This window comes from Phocoena sinus, chromosome 6 (assembly GCF_008692025.1).
Source record: "Phocoena sinus isolate mPhoSin1 chromosome 6, mPhoSin1.pri, whole genome shotgun sequence".
NCBI classification, from domain to species: Eukaryota; Metazoa; Chordata; class Mammalia; order Artiodactyla; family Phocoenidae; genus Phocoena; species Phocoena sinus.
This window is the reverse complement of record NC_045768.1, coordinates 105,744,858-105,765,629: the sequence shown is the minus strand read 5'-3', so window position 1 is coordinate 105,765,629 and position 20,772 is coordinate 105,744,858. Positions and strand designations below refer to the sequence as shown.

The window sequence follows — 20,772 nt, the reverse complement described above, 5'->3', positions numbered from 1 at the left end:
CAATGTCAGCTGATTACTCACATTACTCGGATTCTCCTAAGAAGTTTATTTGCCACCTGCGTTCTGGGGAGGTGCCAGCAGAATACACCAGAAAAAGCATTGCAAGTGTGGACAGCTGGGTATCATGTGGGCATGTAAGATTGCCAACCTCTGGGGATTTCTACTCCTGCTTCAATTAGGGGCAGAATTTCCAACAGGCCTGTGAGCTCCTATATCAGTACTTATATACAAGGACCATATCTAGTTGACAGTAAATTACAATCAACATCAATAAAACTGACCTCACTATCTTGCTCCTACACACCAGTTCCTCCCCCTAAGGAAGGGCATCACTTTACACCAAATCACTCAAGCTGCAAATCTTCCTTCTCCCTCTTGGGTCCAGGGTTTGGTTTTCCCCATCTTGCAAGCTAATAACTTAGCCTGTTACTTATGGCAAAGTCACTACTGTTTCACAGTAGAAGACAACAGATACTTGGGTCAGAGACAAAGAACTTTCTTACAATGCAGCAAGGGGCGTGAGCAACATGTTTGCACAGGTTCTCCAGGCCCACCTTGTGCCACAGGGGTGACGCAGAGACCCAGATACATACTACGCACACAGTGGGTCTGCACCACAGCTGAGGAGCAAGGAGCCCAGGGAATCCACTGCTTTCAATACTGAGCATTAGCAAGGCTGCTCTTGGTTCTAAAGGGAGTTAGTACCTCACCCCTCAAGGTTCCTTGCTGCCAGCACAGCCTGGAGTAATGGCCCAAGAAAAGGGCAGTCAGGACCTTGCACTCCTGGCATTTCAAGATATTTAGGAGATGAGAAGCTCAGGAAGGAGTGTCTGCCACTGCTCTGCCTCACTCCCATATGCAATTCGTTTTGAAGCTCTGAGTCTTCCTCCTAGGTCTCTTCATCCGGACCCCTTTTCTCCTTTCACTGTGTACCTCCAGCTCCACATTCTCAGTTCACGCCCTCATCACCCTTTGCCTGGCACATTGTAGTAACCCCCCCAACTGGTTTCACTGCCTCTATCCCTAGCAATCCATCCTTTCTTCTGATCCCAGAATGATCTTTCTAAAGTACCAAACTAATCCTATTAAGTAAGACTGATAACACGCTGCTCCAAAGGGTAAATTCCAACCCCCGCCCCACACATAGCACTGAGGACCCTTCATGAATTGACTCAACCAGCATCGCAGTTCAAGCCCTGCCTCTGCCTCCTCTCATCCTACATCTGGGCCAAGCTCTCTCATCCCCTCCACGCCTTTGTAGTGCCCTCCTCATGGCCTCCTGTAAGAGTTATCTGAAATGTCATTTCTCGGGGAAGCCTAATCCCCCTTGCTTTTCTTTCTTCTCATCACTGTTTACCGACTTCTCCACTTGACTCTACTATGTTTTTATATGATCTTTCTTTTTTGTTTTTTAGGCCGTACCATGCGGCCTGCGGGATCTTAGTTCCCCAACCAGGGATCAAACCCGTGCCCCTTGCATTGGGAGCATGGAGTCTTAACCACTGGACCACCAGGGAAGTCCCGACCCTAATGTGTTAAGGGTTGCGATTCTGTCTTTTCTCTCTGCATCTCCAGAGCCTGATGTGTTTCCTGAAGCACAAAGAATGGAGTCAGAGGTCAGCTGTACTCACTGAGACCTCCTTCATTGACTCTGGCCTTCTTGTCCCCACGTCTCTCCTTCCTTAGCCTGGATTTGACCCTTTGCCTCTCTGAACTAACAGCTATGCTAATTGCTCTGGCAAAGCTGGAGCATCCATCCTGACCCCTTCTGCTCAGGACTTTCCTGTTTCTACTCATTTGATGCAGAACATGAGCAAATTTGGGAGAGAGACAGAGGAACCAACATTGCCATCGGAATACTGAGAAGTAAAAGGGAGAGATACTGGAAGGGAAAAAGATAAAGGAAGTGAGGAAAGGAGATCGAGAAATAGAAAAAAAAAAAAGGAGGCACGAGGAGAAACAAAAGGAGAAGCAGAGAAAGAGAGAAATCCAGCCTTCACCCAGCCATGAGCAAAAAGCAAGTCTATTGACAGTCTTTTTTAATTCAGCTCAACAATTATTTATTGAGCACCTGTTTGCAATGCTCTTAGTTCTCCAACAGTTTACATAGCAGCTTCTCTGCTTTCTGCCCCCAGAAACTCCAGTGTTTAGTTTTGAAATACGTTTTTTCATAGAATTGTAAAGGTTTTACGCACGTGAAAATGTGACTTGAATTGAAATACGTATTCGTTGGATGTCTTCATTTTCAGAAATTTTCTTTGAAAAATGAGAAGTCTTCATCGATTTAGCAGCCATGGAGAAAATGTGTCTTGATTGTCTGATTGTCTGATTGCCTGTTGCAGGTTGGGTTACTGGAGAAGCAGACTCTGAGATTGGCATGTAGGGCGTTGACGGGGGAAGGCTCTCAAGATCCATACCTGGGGAGGTGTGGGGAGGGAAGAACAGGATGTAGATTTAGGGCACAGGAAGAAGCTGGGCTGTCAGGCAGTTGCGACAAGGCCTCCATGGACCCTGTAGGACACCCCAAAGATCCTTCAGAGTCTTGCATTGCATCAGGGGGCCTGGCCTTTATACTTCCACACTGAGCATTCAGTGGATGGGATCTTAGTCAGGGCAGATCTCTCCAGCTCATGGCTGTCAGCCAGCAGCACTCCCAACAGTTGGGGGGAATAAATCCTTCAATCCTGGAGGGGAATCTGGGCCGCGCATCATAGCAAGCATGACACAGCCTTATCCTGGTTCCTGAAGAGCTGTTGTCAAATTTCATGATAATTTCTAAAGATGATATTTATTTTGTTGTTCAGAACTCCCATTTATTCCAAAATTGCTTTATTTTGGTTTAGTTAGGTTCTAGTTTGGAGTAAAATTATTTTTAAAAATCTTGGCGGACTTCCACTGCAGGGGGTGTGGGTTCGATCCCGGGTTGGGGAACTAAGACCCCACATGACGCGGTGTGGCCAAAAAAAAATTTTTTTTTTAAATCTTGGCATGTGTATATACCCATATGTCTGTGTATTAATGTACATAGACACACCCATGGAATTTGGATATGTATATACCAAACTATTAATAGTGGTTTCCCCCAAAGAGTTGGATGGCATGGGAAGGTGGGAGGGAGGTCTGTTAGAAGAGTTTTTGGTTTTTACTTTATACAGTGCAATAATATTTCAAATTTTAAAACAATTTAAAAAACAAATATAAATAAAAGCAAACAAAGAACAAAAACTCTGAGAATTGAAAACACAGGTTCCAGATCAGCTGTACTAATAACCTCTTGCTTGACTTCAGTGAGTCACTTACATCTCTGATCTTTACTACCTTCCTTTGGAAAATGAATGGGTTGGGTCAGATGACCTCAAATGTCCCTTCCAGATCTAACATTCTGACTGTGTGGAAAGGATTAAAAATAGACGGCCAAGGATACAGCTCGGCAGAAGGTGACCATACAATAACTTCAAGGGCTACTCTGTATTTCTAAAACAGGGCGTTTGTCACCAATGATCAGCGTAATTTTGAGGTTCTGTTTTTGGTTTTTAATTTTGCCTTTTTTCTGCTCTGGAGTAAAATGTGAAATACGTAACTGTCTCAGACTGAACGTCACAGGGTTTTAACTTCACAGCAGGCTTTAAGCATAGAGATTGAATTCAAATGTAAACACCTAAAAAAAATAGCATCATAAGTTTAGGCAAATATAACAGATTATAAAATAATTCAGACATTGTGAACTTTGAGAGAAGGAATGTTTTAAAAGTATGTATTTCTTTGCCACCCAGTGTTTTAATTGAAAATGATCAACATTTCTTTTTGAGTATGGTTCGCACATGTAGTACAGTACACGTTAAAAGGGTGTTCTGAGACAAAGCACCTAACTACCATATATCCGTCATAATTTAGGAGCCCCAAAATGTCTTATTCTTAACTTTAATGATGTCACATGGTGAAATATGGAACTGCAGTGTCAACAGACTAAAATAACAACCGTGGGATTTTGACTTAACAGCAGGCTCTGAGTAAACTGTGATGTAAACAGACTACAGCATTCTGCGAGGAAAGAAGACCCACTTTAACGTTTCCACTTGAAGCTATAAGTTTCCCAGCTCTTTTTTTTAATTGAAGTATAGTTGATTTACAATGCTGTATTAGTTTCAGGTGTACAGCCAGCTGATTCAGTTATACAAATATATATATATATTCTTTTTCAGATTCTTTTCCCTTACAGGTTATTACAAAATATTGAGTATAGTTCCCAGTGGTATACAGTAGGTCCTTGTCGGGTATGTATTTTACATAGAGTAGTGTGTATATGTTAATCCCAAACTCCTAATTTATCCCTCCACCCCCTTCCCAGCTCTTAAAGATGAAAAACCTGATTGCAAATCCTTGGAATGAGGACTGGCTCCAAACCAGAGAATACATGATTCTGAGTCTGACTGAGGACCTGACAATTAAATAATTTGTCCCAAATTTTATTTCTTGTCAAGGGCAGAGTAGAACCAGATCTGAGTTTGTCTGGTGTTTCTCCTCTCCCCCTTTACTCCCATCAGTTTCCACTTGGGTCTAAATGCCTTTTGGTAAAGAACTGGATTTGCTTGCATCCTGCTTAGACTTGGTTGTTGGCTCTCTAAACACTCCACCTCCCACCCTGTTCCTTTCCTGCCACCTTCTTGCTGACCCTCCTCTCCCCTTCAAGTCAGTGCCCCTTTCTTTCCAATGCCCCCTGTTACCATTGGACACCACGATGGTCATCATTCCAACCTCCTTTTGAAAGGAGGTTGTGGTCTTTGGACCTAATCTTTTTTTCTTCCCACTGTCAGGCCAAAGTGTGAGCAGCGGTTCACTGAGAATATAGGGCTGGGACTTCCCTGGTGGTCCAGTGATTAACACTCCACACTCCCAATACAGGGGGCCCAGGTTCGATCCCCTGCTAGATTTCGTATGCTGCAACAAAAAATCCCATGTGCCACAACTAAAGATCCCACATGCCGCAACAAAGATCCCGCATGCCACAACTAAGACACGGCACAGCCAAATAAGTTTTAAAAATAAATAAATAACACATGTATCAATCTGTCCAACTAAATATAAGCTTAAAAAAAAAAAAAGGAGAACGTAGGGCTGGAGGTCAGGATAGGGAAGACCAGGGATCTAGGGAGGAACCAAGTATAGAGTTGAGCTGAACAGACAGTCTGGAACCAATGATTAACTCTTTGGGCCTCTGCTTATCCCCTCTAAAATCAGGGAATTGAACAAAAAGATCTTAGGATTCCTTTTAGCTCTAAAATTCTACGTCGTCTGAAACTGTTGTTCCATCAGCAGGTGTTTGTTGAGAGCCTGCCGTGGAGCCTGTGGAGCATATAAGGAAAAGTGGTTGTAATCTACACGGGAAGATGAAATGAACAAAATCACCTGGCAGGCAACAGCAAACCCTAGAAAGTCCAGGTGGAGCATGGGCTGCAAGTGGAGGAGGAGTTGGGAGGAGTGAGGTCAGCGGGTGCTGGAAACGTGTTGGTGCCAGGGACTTGGGCTGGGAATTAGATGATTGGTAGGATTTGGTTAGACGCAAGAGTAGGGTTCAGGAAATATTTGAATCCTGATTTTTCAGTCTTCTGTATTCTCTAGGTTCTCTTCTATTTTTGTTGTTGTTTTGTTTTGTTGTTTTGGCCACGCCTGGGGCATGCGGGACCTTAGTTCCCCAACCAGGGATCAAACCCGTGCCCCCTTGCAGTGGAAGTCCAGAGTCTTAACCACTGGACCGCCAGGGAAGTCCGCTCTTCTATTTTCATTTAGAAATTCTGAGTTTATCTGTTGCCGTTATTTGAGGGTCTTAGTGGCCCAGGCAGCAGTTAATTAGGGGGAAAGGGAGAATGGTATTCTTTTTTTTCTTTTTAAAGATAGTGGGTGTAGGAGTTTATTAATTAATTTATTTATTTTGGCTGTGTTGGGTCTTCGTTTCTGTGCGAGGGCTTTCTCTAGTTGCAGCACGCGGGGGCCACTCTTCATCGCGGCGCGCGGGCCTCTCACTATCGCGGCCTCTCTTGTTGCGGAGCACAGGCTCCAAACGTGCAGGCTCAGTAGTTGTGGCTCAGGGGCCTAGTTGCTCCACGGCATGTGGGATCCTCCCAGACCAGGGCTCGAACCCGTGTCCCCTGCATTAGCAGGCAGATTCTCAACCACTGTGCCACCAGGGAAGCCCAAGAATGGTATTCTTTTTCTTCTTCTCTAAAGTATAAAAAATGTCTGCCTGTGATGTATGAGGTTCCGTGGTTAGTAGCAAAGATGACATTTTACAGGCCTTGAGGTTGTTGTTGAACCAGTTATTTCAATCTCCGTGTTGTATGCCCTTTGAAAGTAGAGTTTGAGAGTCTGAAAAAGGAAGGAAAACATATCTGTTGGAAGAATGAAGCCAGCGCCTCATCCTCCTCCACAAAAGGGAAGAAATAGGCCTGTGCTACTTTCCAAATAAGAACGATCTTAACAGTGCGAGAGAATTTAGATAGTGCCAAGAGGAAGGGACAAACATCAGGCCCAATTTTGAAAGCTGACAGAGGGTGTAGTGTAGGAGTGAGAGAGACATTCACATCTGTTCACTGCTGTCTCTTACTTCCTCTCCCCAGAACTCCCTCCTCCGCCAAACATTCTCACATTAGTTGTCCCTTCCTCACTCATTCAAATATACAAATGACTGATGCTCAGAAAAGCCAGTTTAGAAATACACTCACATTGTACCGATACATCCATAAGGATGTTCATTTGTCACGATCACATTCATTTAGTCCGGCAAACGCGAGTCCCTGTAATATGCCCTGTACAGCACTCTGCACTGCACTGCAAGGTGACTAAGACATGGTTTCTATCCTAAATAGTATATAACGACAAACCTATACAGATAAACACTGAGCTGTAAGCCCAGAGGCGCACATATGCAAGTTTCTAATCCTACAAACATATAAGTCATGTACAACCCCCTGATATGTGAACTCATGGAAATATAAAAACAGAGCCACTCACTCATAAATTTCACAGGTTCTTATACTATTGATGCTGAAATATTTGAGGGAGGTTCTCCATTTTCCTGTTTTTCCTTTGTCAGTTTTTTCATCTCCTTTCAAATTCCAAAAATGATTTCACTTCACAATTCCATTCTTATTTCTTTTTTTTCTTTTTGGCCATGCCAAGTGGCTTGTGGGATCTTAGTCCCCAGCCAGGGATTGAACCCCTGCCCCCTGCAGTGGAAGTGCGAAGTTCCAACCACTGGACGGCCAGGGAATTCCCAGCTTTTCTTATTTCTTGCCTTTAAAAAATTATTTCTTCTTTAAGATGAATTATTTCACATGGAGAAACTGAGAAAAAAGAAACTTTGCCCAAGTTAAAAATAAGTAAAGGTGGGCTTCCCTGGTGGCGCAGTGGTTGAGAGTCCGCCTGCCAATGCAGGGGACGCGGGTTCGTGCCCCGGTCCGGGAAGATCCCACATGCCGCGGAGCGGCTGGGCCCGTGAGCCATGGCCGCTGGGCCTGCGCGTCCGGAGCCTGTGCTCCGCGGCGGGAGAGGCCACAGCATTGAGAGGCCCGCGTAACGCAAAAAAAAAAAAAAAAATAAGTAAAGGTATTTCCCCAGTGGTTAAGAGTCCTCACTCCCAATGCAAGGGGCCGGGTTCAATCCCTGGTCAGGGAACTAGATCCCGCATGCCGCAACTAAAAAAGAAAAAGAAAAGGTCCTGCACGCGGCAACGAAGATCCCGTATGCCGTAACTAAGACCTGGTACAGACAAATAAATACATAAAATAAATATTTAAAAAATATAAGTAAAGTACCTTTTCAGGTACAAAATCTGTTTTATACTCAGTAGATATAATGAAAAGCCTGTCAATATTTATTGATACTTTAATGATGTCTCTTTTTTAATGGGTATTTTGAACAGTGAAATATGAAATCATTCCATTCTTTTTTTTATTTATTGTAGGTATTTGAAGAAAGAAGAGCTCTGCTTGGAAAATGGGTAACTATTTAAAGTATACTTACTTCTGAGTCAGGAAGGGAAAGACAAATACCATATGATATCACTTATATGTGGAATCTAAAGTATGGCACAAATGAATCTACCTACAAAACAGAAACATACTCAGAGACATAGAGAACAGACTTGTGGTTGCCAAGGGGGAGGGGAGGAGGGAGAGGGATCGACTGAGAGTTTGGGATTGGTAGATGCAAACTATTACATTTAGAATGGATAAACCACAAGGTCCTACTATATAGCACAAGTAACTATATCCAATCTCCTGGGATAAACCATAATGGAAAAGAATATAAAAAAAAAAGAATACAGATATATATATGTATAACTGAGTCACTTTACTGCAAAGCAGAGATTGGTACAACATTGTAAATCAACTAAACTTCGATAAAAAAATAATTTAAAAAAATTAAAAAGTGGGACTTCCAGTGATTAAGACTACATGCTCCCACTGCAGGGGGTGTGGGTTCAATCCCTGGTCAGGGAACTAAGATCTTGCATGCCAGGTGACACTGCCCAAAAAAAAAAAAAGTATGCTTACTTCCATATTGTGTTATGTTATCATGGAGCCCAAAGAATTCAGTTTGGACATAAGGTAATGAGCAATTGCTCATTCCCTCAGAAGTTTGACTGGTACTTTCTGTATGTATCAGTTAGGGTTCAGTCAAAAAAAAAGAAATCATGCCAGTTATTTTAACAGACATAATTTAATAAATAGAACTGGTTAAATAAATACTAGAAGACAGAAAAGACAAAAAGGGAACACTGAGGTACCGTGGAGCTAGAGATGCAGGAAGTAGCTACCACCAGCTTCGCCGATACGTCAGGAGCCCAAAGAAAGGACTCTGGAGCTGGGACCATCCCTGTAGGGGACGTCTACAGAATAAAATAGAGGATATCATGGCCAGCTGATTCTGATATATCTGAGGAAGCATGATGGTTCTGGGAGTGTGGAAAAAACAGGATTCAGGAATCAACTGCTACTGCCAGGGTGAAGAGCTAAGGTGATAAGTGCCAGGAACAGCAAGGAAACAGAAAGGAGTGAGGTTCTTCTCCCTCAGTTTCCCTCTAGTGACCCCTCCCCATTGGCAGTATTTAACAGGGAGCCCACCGTCAAAGGAGAAATTTGGTTTGTGGAGCCCTAGCCTTCCATACTCACAGAATATGGGGTGGGTTTGGATCTGAGAGATGATAGCTTAGAAACCAGCACAGCTCACCCACTTAACTCCTTAGCATCCATATACACCCCTCTACATATACTTAAACTTCCAAAGGAACGCTGTAACAACTTTATGCTTTTACCTAACAAGACATGACTATCCTTAGCACAAAGACTTTCACACTCTTCCTCAAAGGAAACACGGTCTCAGTGACTATTGTCCATCGTGATCAAAGCCCCCATCTCTGAGCAATGCGTACTACTCCTCAAATTCCTCTGCAGTCTCACCTGATAGTCTCTTCACTTAAGAGAACTGAAAACATGGCTATGCAAAAACTTGCACTTTTAGGTGAATAGTCTTTTGTACCTTCTGAAGTTTTAACCATGTGAATGTTTTTAATCATGTGAATGTATTACCTATTCAAAATAGTACTAAAATTTTATAAAATAAATTCACTAAAGGGACTTCCCTGGCAGTGCAGCGGTTAAGACTCTGTGCTTCTAATGCAGGGGACATGGGTTCAATCCCTGGTCAGGGAACTAATATCCCACATGCCACACAGTGTGGGCCAAAAAAAAAAAAAAATATATATATATATATATATATTCTAAAATAAATTCACTAAAAATTAATTTTAAAATACTGCAATCTAGCTAAGTTTTTCTCATATTCTATTTATGTTTTTAAACTAACTTTGCATCTGTTACCAGAAACTTAAAAAAGACATTTATTTAGAATGACTGTATTTGCACTGTCATTCCACTTACTATTAGTGGAAATCCCTAAATTAATATAACCAGGGCCAGGGCCAATGTTCAGCCAGTGCTCAGTGGTATGGCTGACCAGCTACTATCTGTTTTGATTGGTTGTTAGCATTGCCAGTTGTTAAATATTTTCAATATCACCCTGGATGAAGTTCAAGGTCTTCAAACTTTTTAAAAGGTCCTGTTTATTCTTTTCTTTTACCATAACTGATAGAAACATATATTTGCAAAGATCACTAATTATCTATCTACTGCAGTTGGCTAAACTACAGGGGGTCGGCATGGTTCTATCATACTCCTTGTTATACATTCCTTGATGCTGTCAGACATTTAATAAATATTTTCTAAATGACACTCACTGGTTTTTCTCTTTTGCCTAACAACAAACTTATTCCTTAAATTCACTAGATCACATAGTAATCTTCATACCCCCATGAAGGCTACATCAATTAAGTTTCAAGGGGATATTTCCAATTTATTTTATTTTATTTTTTTTTGCCTCGCCCTGTGGCATGCGGGATCTTAGGTCCACGACCAGGGATCAAACCCATGCCCCCTGCAATGGAAGTGCAGAGTCTTAACCTCTAGACCGCCAGGAAAGTCCCTCCAATTTACTTTAATTCAGTTTTCTCTCTCCATTTTAGTTTTTAAGGTTTTTGTTTGTGTTCTTTACAAACAATATTAAGAGATCGATAACATAAGAAATGCATTTTCCAAAAAAAGAAAGGAGAAATAAGGATGTCGATTTAAACATAACATTACTTGGATATTCATTGTAGGGACTAAGTATTGGTTTTAAAGGTCCATCTAGTATTAGAAATAAAGTCATTTTTTAAAACAATCTGGATAGTAAGAGGCAAGATTTAATGAGACCTATTCAATGATAAACAATTCAAAAGTATTTTATATTTAGCCATAGAATGTCATTTTGTTCATACATTTGCACATGGCAAATGTCTGATGTTCTGTACAGTTACAAACAAAATGATTAAGAGAAACTGAAAGAAAGCTCTTCAACTTTGCTGTTCCATGCTATTACTTAATCCATTTTCTCTTAAATCCTCTCTGCCCTTCAATCCCTGTTAGAAAAGGCAACTACTTCCCAATGGACAGAAAACACCAGCAGAGGTATTTCAGTTGAAAAGATAGTATTTCAGACTTTTTCTCAGCTTCTGCTGTTGTTAGAAATAATTGTAATGTTATAAAGAATTTGATTAAAGTAGATGGCATCACTTTTAACTTGCTAGAAACAACCATAATCAGAGTTAAAATTCAAAAGAGATACAGGAAAATATTCTGCAAGTTGCTTGATAAAGATTAATATCTGATGAATGGATAAAGATGATGTGGTGCATACATACAATGGAATACTACTCAGCCATAAGAAAGAATGAAATAATGCCACTTGCAGCAACTTGGATGCAACTAGAGATCATCATACTAAGTGAAGTAAGTCAGAAAGAGAAAGACAAATACCATATGATATCACTTATATGTGGAATCTAATGTATGGCACAAATGAACCTATCTACAAAACAGAAACAGACTCATAGACATAGAGAACAGACTTGTGGTGGCCAAGCGGGGAGATGGCAGGGAGAGGGATGGACTAGGAGTTTGGGGTTGGTAGATGCAAGCTATTACATTTAGAATGGATAAACCACAAGGTCCTAATGTATAGCGCAGGGAACGATATACAGTATCCTGTGATAAACCATAATGGAAAAGAATATTAAAAAAGAATGTATATATGTCTATAACTGAGTCACTTTGCTGTACAGCAGAGATTGGCACGATATTGTAAATCAACTATACGTCAATAAAAAAATTGAAAAAAGATTAATAGCTGAGATATATAAAGTTACTACAAATCAATAAGAAAAATACAAATACCCCTACAGAATAATGGGCCAATAGAAGAATGAGAAATACACAAAAATATATGTGGCCAGTAAACATGGAAACTGTGTTCTTTTTACTAAAATTAGAGAAATGCAAATTAAAATAATGAGATTCCCAACCCCTCTCTTGGTCTATGGGGCAAAAATTGAAGAGATAAATAATATCCAGCGTAAGTAAGCATTCACTGGGGAGTAGTAGGATATGCTTAAAACACAATTAGAGGGAATGTAAAATAATAAAGACTTTTTAAAGACAATTTGACAGGATCTGTTAAATTTTTAAATGCAGAATCTTTGAACCTATAATTCCACTTCTGTTTATCTGGACTAGAGAAATATAGACATAGGACATGAAAAAACGTGCACAAGAATATTGCAGTGTTTGTAGGCACGTGTGTGTGTGTGTGTTTTGGAAACAACCTAAATGGTATCAGTAGTATATTGAATAAATAGATCATGGCATATGTGTACTTCTATGAATGACTGGAGAAAATATCATGCTCTGAAGTTCACTGCATATCTGGACGTTTATGGCTATATTTTGTTTGTTTTTAAAACTGTTGTGTAGTATTCCATGGGGTGGGTATACTCTAATTTATTTAACTGCTTCCCTATTTTTTAAAATAAATTTGTTTATTTAATTATTTATTTTTAGCTGCTTTAGATCTTCGTTGCTGCGCGTGGGCTTTCTCTAGTTGTGGTGAGCGGGGGCTACTCTTCGTTGCAGTGCGTGGGCTTCTCGTCGCGGTGGCTTCTCTTGTTGCGGAGCACGGGCTCTAGGCGCGCAGGCCTCAGTAGTTGTGGCATGCAGTCTCAGTAGTTATGGCTCACAGGCTCTAGAGCGCAGGCTCAGTAGTTGTGGTGCACGGGCTTAGTTGCTCCGCAGCATGTGGGATCTTCCCGGACCAGGGTTCAAACCCATGTCCCCTGCGTTGGCAGTCAGATTCTTAACCACTGCGCCACCAGAGAAGCCCCTCTATTTTTTTTTAAATTTTATTGACGTATAGTTGATTTACAATGTTGTATTAATCTGCTGTACAGCAAAGTGATTCAGTTATACATATATATTTTTTCTTTTCCATTATGGTTTATCACAGGGTATTGAATATGGTCCCCTGTGCTACACAATAGGACCTTGTTGTTTCAACTGCTTCCCTATTGATGGCTGTATGTATACGTAAATGCATAGAAATGCATGAACATCAAACTGTAAACAGTGGTTATTACTGGGGAATGGAGTGAGATTTGATGGGACGGAGTAAAGAGGATTTTCATGTTTAATTCTGCAAGTACCTATTTGAAACTTTTAAAATAATAATGTATTCATGTTTTTATTGTGAAATTAAGTGTTTGATAATAAGATTCAGAAACTCAAGCAGATTAAGATAATATAACCAGTAAGCAAAAAATAACAAGCCTCTGTCTTCTTCTTGCCCCTCACTCCCCGGGAACTTTCCTTGCTATTCGGTATAAGATGAGTGGCACTGACACTCTAGCAACTGTCCTCACTTCCTGAAAGTGCAGCAAGAATCGTTGTAACAACTACTCTGAAAATAGGATTTTCACAATTCTATTGTCAAAAAAGCCCTATAAAAAGGCATTAAAATAATTATAAAATATGATATGATATAAGATATTATAGCATAATGTAATATAGCATAGTGTCGTATAATACATAACATTAAAAAGGAACTAACTGTGAAGTGAGGTACCTACCAGGATAGGAAAGTGACCCTAGTTGCTCCCCAGTCTCACACATTAGATCCCTGGCTACAATATTATGGCTCTTTTTTCTTGAGAGTTGATGCAAGAGATGTTGGGATGGCTACACACTACCATAAGTAAAATAGGTAAACAACAAGGACCTACTGTATAGCACAGGGAACTATATTCAATATCTTGTAATAACCTATAATGGAAAAAGAATCTGAAAAAGAATCTATATATCTATATATAGATATATATATAAAAAACAATCACTTTGCTATACACCTAAACCATTGTAAATCAACTATGCTTCAGTTAAAAAATTAAAATTAAAAAAAGAGATACTGGGAGATTACCAAATTCCTGTACAGTTAACTCTTCCGTGGATTATTTACTTTTTGGATTATTCCTAGCACCTTTTAATTTCCAAAGGGATTTTCCCCAACTGTTAAGCATTCTTCTGAGTCATCTACCCACCTTCAATTGGTAGGAGTTCAAGGAATGCAAATTAGTTTTCTTTTAGCCTAAATAAACACAATTAGAAAGGAAGAATCCCTCAAGGCAAAGAACACCAATCAAAGCCAAATATAAATTATCTTTGTTGTAATCAGTGAAATAAATGAGGAACCAATGTAATGATCTTTTTAATCTCTAGAGGAAAATGTTTTAGTGTTTTCTCTTATAGATTTCTTCAGCATTTTATAATCCTAATATTCTTTGATATTCATTCTAAATCACTTGTTCTTCAATCTGAGCTCATTCTCTTTTTGTGGGCATCCAGGAAAGTAATTGAGCTAACCTCAGTCATTCGAAATGTACTTCCCGTCCTTGTCAATGTACAAACCTGGTAATTTTATGCTTTGTAATTTAATTGTTTGCATATCTATTCCTTTTACATTGATTTACCCCACATACTTATTATTTTTAACATCACTGTGATACTTTATAATATTAACTGCCATGACTACGAATCATGCACCATATTAGGAATTTTATACATATTTTATTTAATCCTCACGACAATCCTACAGTTTAGATATAATTATTCTTAATGTGTAAATGAAGAAATTAAGAGGTTGTTAGTGAGACTCAAATGGCCTCATTCCCAAATCCACCATCCATCTGTAATGCCATACTTTCTCTTATCATGCTGATATATTAGTTTGCTGAGCTGATCCACTCTTGTTAGGCATTTGGGGTTATTTCTGATTTCTTGCAGTGCTAATAATATCCCATAAAAATTATTTTGTAAGCATAATCATCCTGGGTCCCCACGTAGCTCAGTTTCTACAGAGCCACATAGCACTGCCCAAAAGTAATTTTAAAAGTGAATACCAATATTCATTTGGTCTCTCAAAGAAAAATCACAGGGGATCCAATTCAAAACTCATAACAATACTTCCCACATCTCCTTCCTTCATTCCCCAGTTCTCTCACACTCTATAACTGCTGCAGAGGCAATTATAGTCTGAACCCCTCAAACTCCCTACAAGCCCAAGCCCTGCAGCTCTTCTATCTCCGTATGCCTCCCCGTTGGCTCTTTATTTTATAGATGAAAGCAGCTTCTTGGGCCTGACCCTTCCCCTGGCCCTGGCCATTCTGGTCCAGCTTCTCTATATTCATTCTAATAATCCAACCCCAAAGGAAAGAAGTCTCATTTTATGGGAGTTGGAAATTTGGACTGTGCAGAAACAAACATAGAAGAAATCTGGGAACACTCACACGTGAATACATTTTATTCACGTATTTGTAAGTTAAGGTTTTGGGGTGGTTTTTTTTTCATTTTAGGATTCCCCATCCCCCCAACCCCACCCCCTGCACATGAATTATAGTCTCCAAAGTGAGATTCATGTGTCACTGAATAGATCTGTAACAGTGAATAGTTTTAATCAAGAAGTATTCCTACTAATTGAAAAGATACATCCTATGATTATAACGAATTTGACTTGTCATAAGGCTTATAAAAAATACATTTTTACTTTATATGCCTTTTTAGGTGGTCAGTGTATTTTATGATTACAACTAAAGTTTATTATAAAATTCTGATTACTTTATAATAACTAATAAACCTCTATATGTTAAATGCAATAGTATACAAAATACAAGTAGCCCCAAACTTCCCTGTTTTCTCTTCTCTAACGGCCCAAAGAAGAAAAGAGATTTAGGCCCTGGTAATGGCCCCTTCAGCTGCTAGGTGTTCCCCTAAGAGGCTTTCTTTTGGTTTTGGCCAGCCCTCAAGTTCTTACCTCTGATCAGTCACTGATCTTGGGACTGGTTTGGGGTTATCTCTGAGGAAAATTGTGAAGTAACCAAAGCTCTTGTTTGGCATGCCCCAGATGGCTTTGGCATCTACTTCCTATCTCTGGTACTTTTTTCCCAGGTCCCCCTATCACCTTTTCCTTTGCAATCATATCAATCATTTACATATTAGTAGAACTTTAACCCTGTCTATTCCCCTTCTCAGGGATATTTGCTTGCTATACCTTATCTCCGATTGTGAACACAAAGGTTCGTTTCTCGTCCTGGAGTTTTAATCACTAACGAGTTAATAGAGAAACTGTTGGGGGAGAGAGGCTGCCCAAGTGTCTTCTCTTGAGGTTGTACACCCGACTTAGGGTGATTCAACTTAGTGAATTTTTGGCTTTATGATGGTGCAAAAATGATAGACATTCAGCAGAAACCATATTTAAAATTGTAAATTTGGGGGTTTTTTTTTCAGGCTAGCTGGGTGCAGTAGAATATTCTTTTAAGATGCCGGGCAACCAGCAAGCCACAGTTCCCAGTCAGCCACGCGATCATGAGGATACACAGCGAATACACTCACAACCTTCTGTACCCAGACAACCATTCTGTTTTTCACGTTCAGTCTAGTATTCAATAAATTACATGAGATAGTCAACACTTTATTATAAAGTAGGCTTTGTGTTAGATGATTTTGCCCAACTGTAGGCTCATGGAAGTGTTCTGAGCACATTTAAGGTAGGCTGGGCTAAGCTAGGATGTTTGGTAGGTTAAGTGTATTAAATGCATTTTCGACTTATGATATTTTCAACTTATGATGGGTATATCGGCACGTAACCCCATCAGAAGTTGAGGAAGATCTGTATTTTATAAGTATATATATTCTCAGTTTATGAATATGGCCAGCTCTCAACTTACTGTTTTTATGTAACTCCAAGTTTTGAGGTCAAGTGCACTTCTGTGTCCACACCCCAGTCTTGCATGGGCTCACCCACGCAAACATGAGAAAGGGCAGATAAGTGGTAAAACGTGGAATTTACTAGTTAGGGAAAGAAATACATGCTATTCATTAGGAATAAATTACTAAACTCACTTTCTATGCCATTCTTATCTCTTCTTTTTACAATGCATCTCTGGTGTCAGACTAAACCTGGAGCTTTTTAAATTTTCTTTTCCTTTTTTTTTCCCCCAGTTTGACAAATGGACAGACTCTCAAAGGAGAAGAATCCTGACAGGGCTGTTAGAACGCTGCTCCCTGTCACAGCAAAAGTTCTGCTGTCGAAAGCTTCAGGAAAAAATTCCAGCAGAAGCTCTGGATTTTACTACCAAGCTTCCAAGGGTGTTATCTTTATATATCTTTTCTTTCCTGGATCCCCGAAGCCTTTGTCGTTGTGCACAGGTAAAGACAAAGAAGCGGTGTATGGCATCTTGTAAAGACAAAACGCTGAAACTTGAGAAAGAAAAACAGCACGTACACAAAACCGAGAAGCAGAGGAGATGCTCAGTATGATTAGTCTGTACAGTTTGAAGTAACCCTCATCTCCTTTGTGTCTGACTCTGCATTTAGTGCTCAAGAGCGGGAAAAAGTGTAAGACACTACTAAGTGTCCACAAAATAGTATTAACTAGCTGGGGAAACAAATACACATGTATGTAACGGTTCATCAGCAAAATAGTCTTAATACTGCACAGCACAGAACTACAGTAAAATCCCAAACTGTAGAGTGCGGGCCATTCACAAACAGAAAAGCTTAAAATAAGGTGCTTATGCAATAATTACAAAAGAATATGAGACTAAGAGTCTTCAGAGTGGGCAGATGTGCTCACAGGGGTGAGGTTGGGAAAGGATCTGACCATTATTTTCTTACAAGCAATTCCATGGTGTATTAAAGTATATTATTTAAGATATAAAACTGATAGTCATTTTGTTGATTCTTTCCATAGTCTCGTAAGACCAGAAATTACCTATTACTTTGCATTCACATACATGTAACATGGTAACTTTAGTTTTTAAGATTAAGAAAATGAATGCAGGGCTTCCCTGGTGGCGCAGTGGTTGGGAGTCCGCCTGCCGATGCAGGGGACACGGGTTCGTGCCCCGGTCCGGGAAGATCCCACATGCCGCGGAGCGGCTGGGCCCGTGAGCCATGGCCGCTGAGCCTGCGCGTCCGGAGCCTGTGCTCCACAACGGGAGGGGCCACAACAGTGAGAGGCCCGCGTGCCGCAAAAAAAAAAAAAAAAAAAAAAAAAAAGAAAATGAATGCAGTAGGATATATGAATTATTCAATGAATGGTGTTGAGATAATTGGGCATCTATCTGGAAAAAAAATTCTAGAAGGATAAAAGATTGATATGAAATTAAAGGAAACCATTAAAGTTCTCAAAGGAGGGAATTCCCTGGTGGTCCAGTGATTAGGACTCTGCACTTTCACTGCCAGGGGCCCAAGCACACAGGGAGAAAAACATATGGCCAGCAAAGAGCTAATTTCCTTATTTTTTAAAGAACTACTATAAATCTACATTAAGAAAAAAAAAACAACCCAGCAGAAGAATGAGCAAAGGAAGTGAACAAGTAGTTTACAGAAAGAAAAGCAGATATTTCTAAAATATGTAAAATGTTTAGCCTCATTGTCATACCATCTTTCATGACTCAGATGGATTGAGTCATTTTTTTTAATGATACTATTTTATATTGGTGGAGGTGTGGGGAAACAAGCACTTTCATATATTGTTGGTAGAAAAATTGATGCAACCATGATGGAGAACAATTTGTAGTATTCAATTTTTTTTTTTTTTTTTTCCGGTACGCGGGCCTCTCACTGCTGTGGCCTCTCCCGTTGCGGAGCACAGGCTCCGGACACGCAGGCCCAGCGGCCGTGGCTTACGGGCCCAGCCGCTCCACGGCATGCGGGATCCTCCCGGACCGGGGCACGAACCCGTGTCCCCTGCATCGGCAGGCGGACTCTCAACCACTGCGCCACCAGGGAAGCCCTGTAGTATTCAATTTTTAAATAAAGATTCCCTTTGCCCCAGCAGTTCCACTTCTTGGAATTTGTCTGATGGGCATACTTCAACACATGCAAAAATTATGTCTGTGTAAGAATATTGCAGCATAGTTTGTAGTAGCAAAATGTTGGAAACAATGGAAGTGTCTGCTAATAGGGGACCGGTTGCAACCATCTCCACAATATATCATCAGTGAAAAAAGCAAAAGTGCAGAGTTGTCCTACCATTTTGGAAAGAAAAAAAAAAGAGTATATCCATATCTGTTAATATTCTGGAATGACACACAAGAAGCTGGTAACAATGGTTACATCCAGGGAGGGAAATGAGTGGCTAGATGATAGGGATGAGAGAGACTTCTTTTTACCGTGTGCTCCTTGGTATCTTTGAATTTAGTATTAATGTACACATATTACTTATTCCAAAAATGAAACAATTTTTTTAACATCTTTATTGGGGTATAATTGCTTTACAATGGTGTGTTAGTTTCTGCTTTATAACGAAGTGAATCAGTTATACATATACATATGTTCCCATATCTCTTCCCTCTTGCGTCTCCCTCCCTCCCACCCTCCCTATCCCACCCCTCCAGGTGGTCACAAAGCATAGCGGGGGCTTCTCTGGTGGTGCAGTGGTTGAGAGTCCGCCTGCCCATGCAGGGGACACGGGTTCGTGCCCCGGTCCGGGAAGATCCCACATGCCGCGGAGCGGCTGGGCCCGTGAGCCGTGGCCACTGAGCCTGCGCGTACGGAGCCTGTGCTCTGCAACGGGAGAGGCCACAACAGTGAGAGGCCCGTGTATCACCAAAAAAAAAAAAAAAAAGCATAGCGGGACTTCCCTGGTGGTGCAGTGGTTAAGACTCCGTGCTCCCAATGCAGGGGGCCCAGGTTCGATCCTGGTCAGGCAACTAACTAGATCCCACATGCATGCCACAACTAAGGAGCCCACCTGCCGCAACTAAGACCCAGCACAACCAAATAAGAAAATAAATAAATATTTAAAAAGAAAAAGAAAAAAAAGCATAGCATTTTAAAAAATACATTTATTTATTTATTTATTTTTGGCTGTGTTGGGTCTTCGTTTCTGCGCCCGGGCTTTCTCTAGTTGCAGCGAGCAGGGGCTACTCTTCGTTGCGGTGCATGGGCTTCTCATTGCAGTGGCTTCTCTTTGTTGCAGAGCACTGGCTCTAGGTATGTGGACTTCAGTAGTTGTGGCTTGCAGGCTCTAGAGCGCAGGCTCAGTAGTTGTGGCACACAGGCTTTGTTGCTCCGCAGCATGTGGGATCTTCCCGGACCAGGGCTTGAACCCGTGTCCGTTGCATTAGCAGGCAGATTCTTAACAACTGCGCCACCAGGGAAGTCCGCAACATAGCATTTTAAATGCCCAATAATAAGAGAGTATCATACAGTCATATGATGAATTACTATGCAGCTATTAGAAAACATGTTTTGGAAGAACAGAGATGCTTATTATGTGTAAAATGAAGAAAGCATGATTTTAAATTGTATACAGAGTTTCCCAGTTTTGTTTCGTATATGCCTAGGAAACAGATGGCAAGGAAAAGAACTCTACCAAGTTGTTAATAATGGTCATCTCTGATCGATGGGGTTATGGGTATTGTTTTTCTTCAAGCTTCTCAGAATTTTCCAAGTGTTTCACAATGAGAATGTTATCATTCCAGGGAGATGTTATTTTAAATTAACTAATCCTCTCATCTATGTGCACCGTATGTCAGTCTTGCAAGATTTTAGTATCGTATTTTATTCCCAGAATTGACTGTGAAGCAGGTGTTCTTCAGCTAGATTTAAAGTAAACAGTAAAGTCATTGCACCAAAATGAGCTATGAGCTGTTTAAAAATATGGTGGGGGATGCTTTATAGTTTTTTGTTTTGTTTTGTTAACTTTGTTTTTTTTTTTTTGGCTGCATTCGGTCTTCATTGCTGCGCGCGGGCTTTCTCTAGTTGCAGTGAGCGGGGTCTACTCTTC

The 20,772-nt window shown here is 40.6% G+C and overlaps 1 protein-coding gene across 1 annotated transcript in view; it reads left to right on the top strand.

The window, feature by feature from the left end:
* Nucleotides 1-20,772, top strand: part of FBXO16 (F-box protein 16) — a 55,614-nt gene that overhangs the window by 5,454 nt on the left and 29,388 nt on the right. The window contains exons 3-4 of the mRNA XM_032636424.1: nucleotides 7,961-7,996; nucleotides 16,977-17,183. Coding sequence (XP_032492315.1) covers nucleotides 7,961-7,996; nucleotides 16,977-17,183 — 243 coding nt within the window. The remainder of the gene's footprint in view (nucleotides 1-7,960; nucleotides 7,997-16,976; nucleotides 17,184-20,772) is intronic.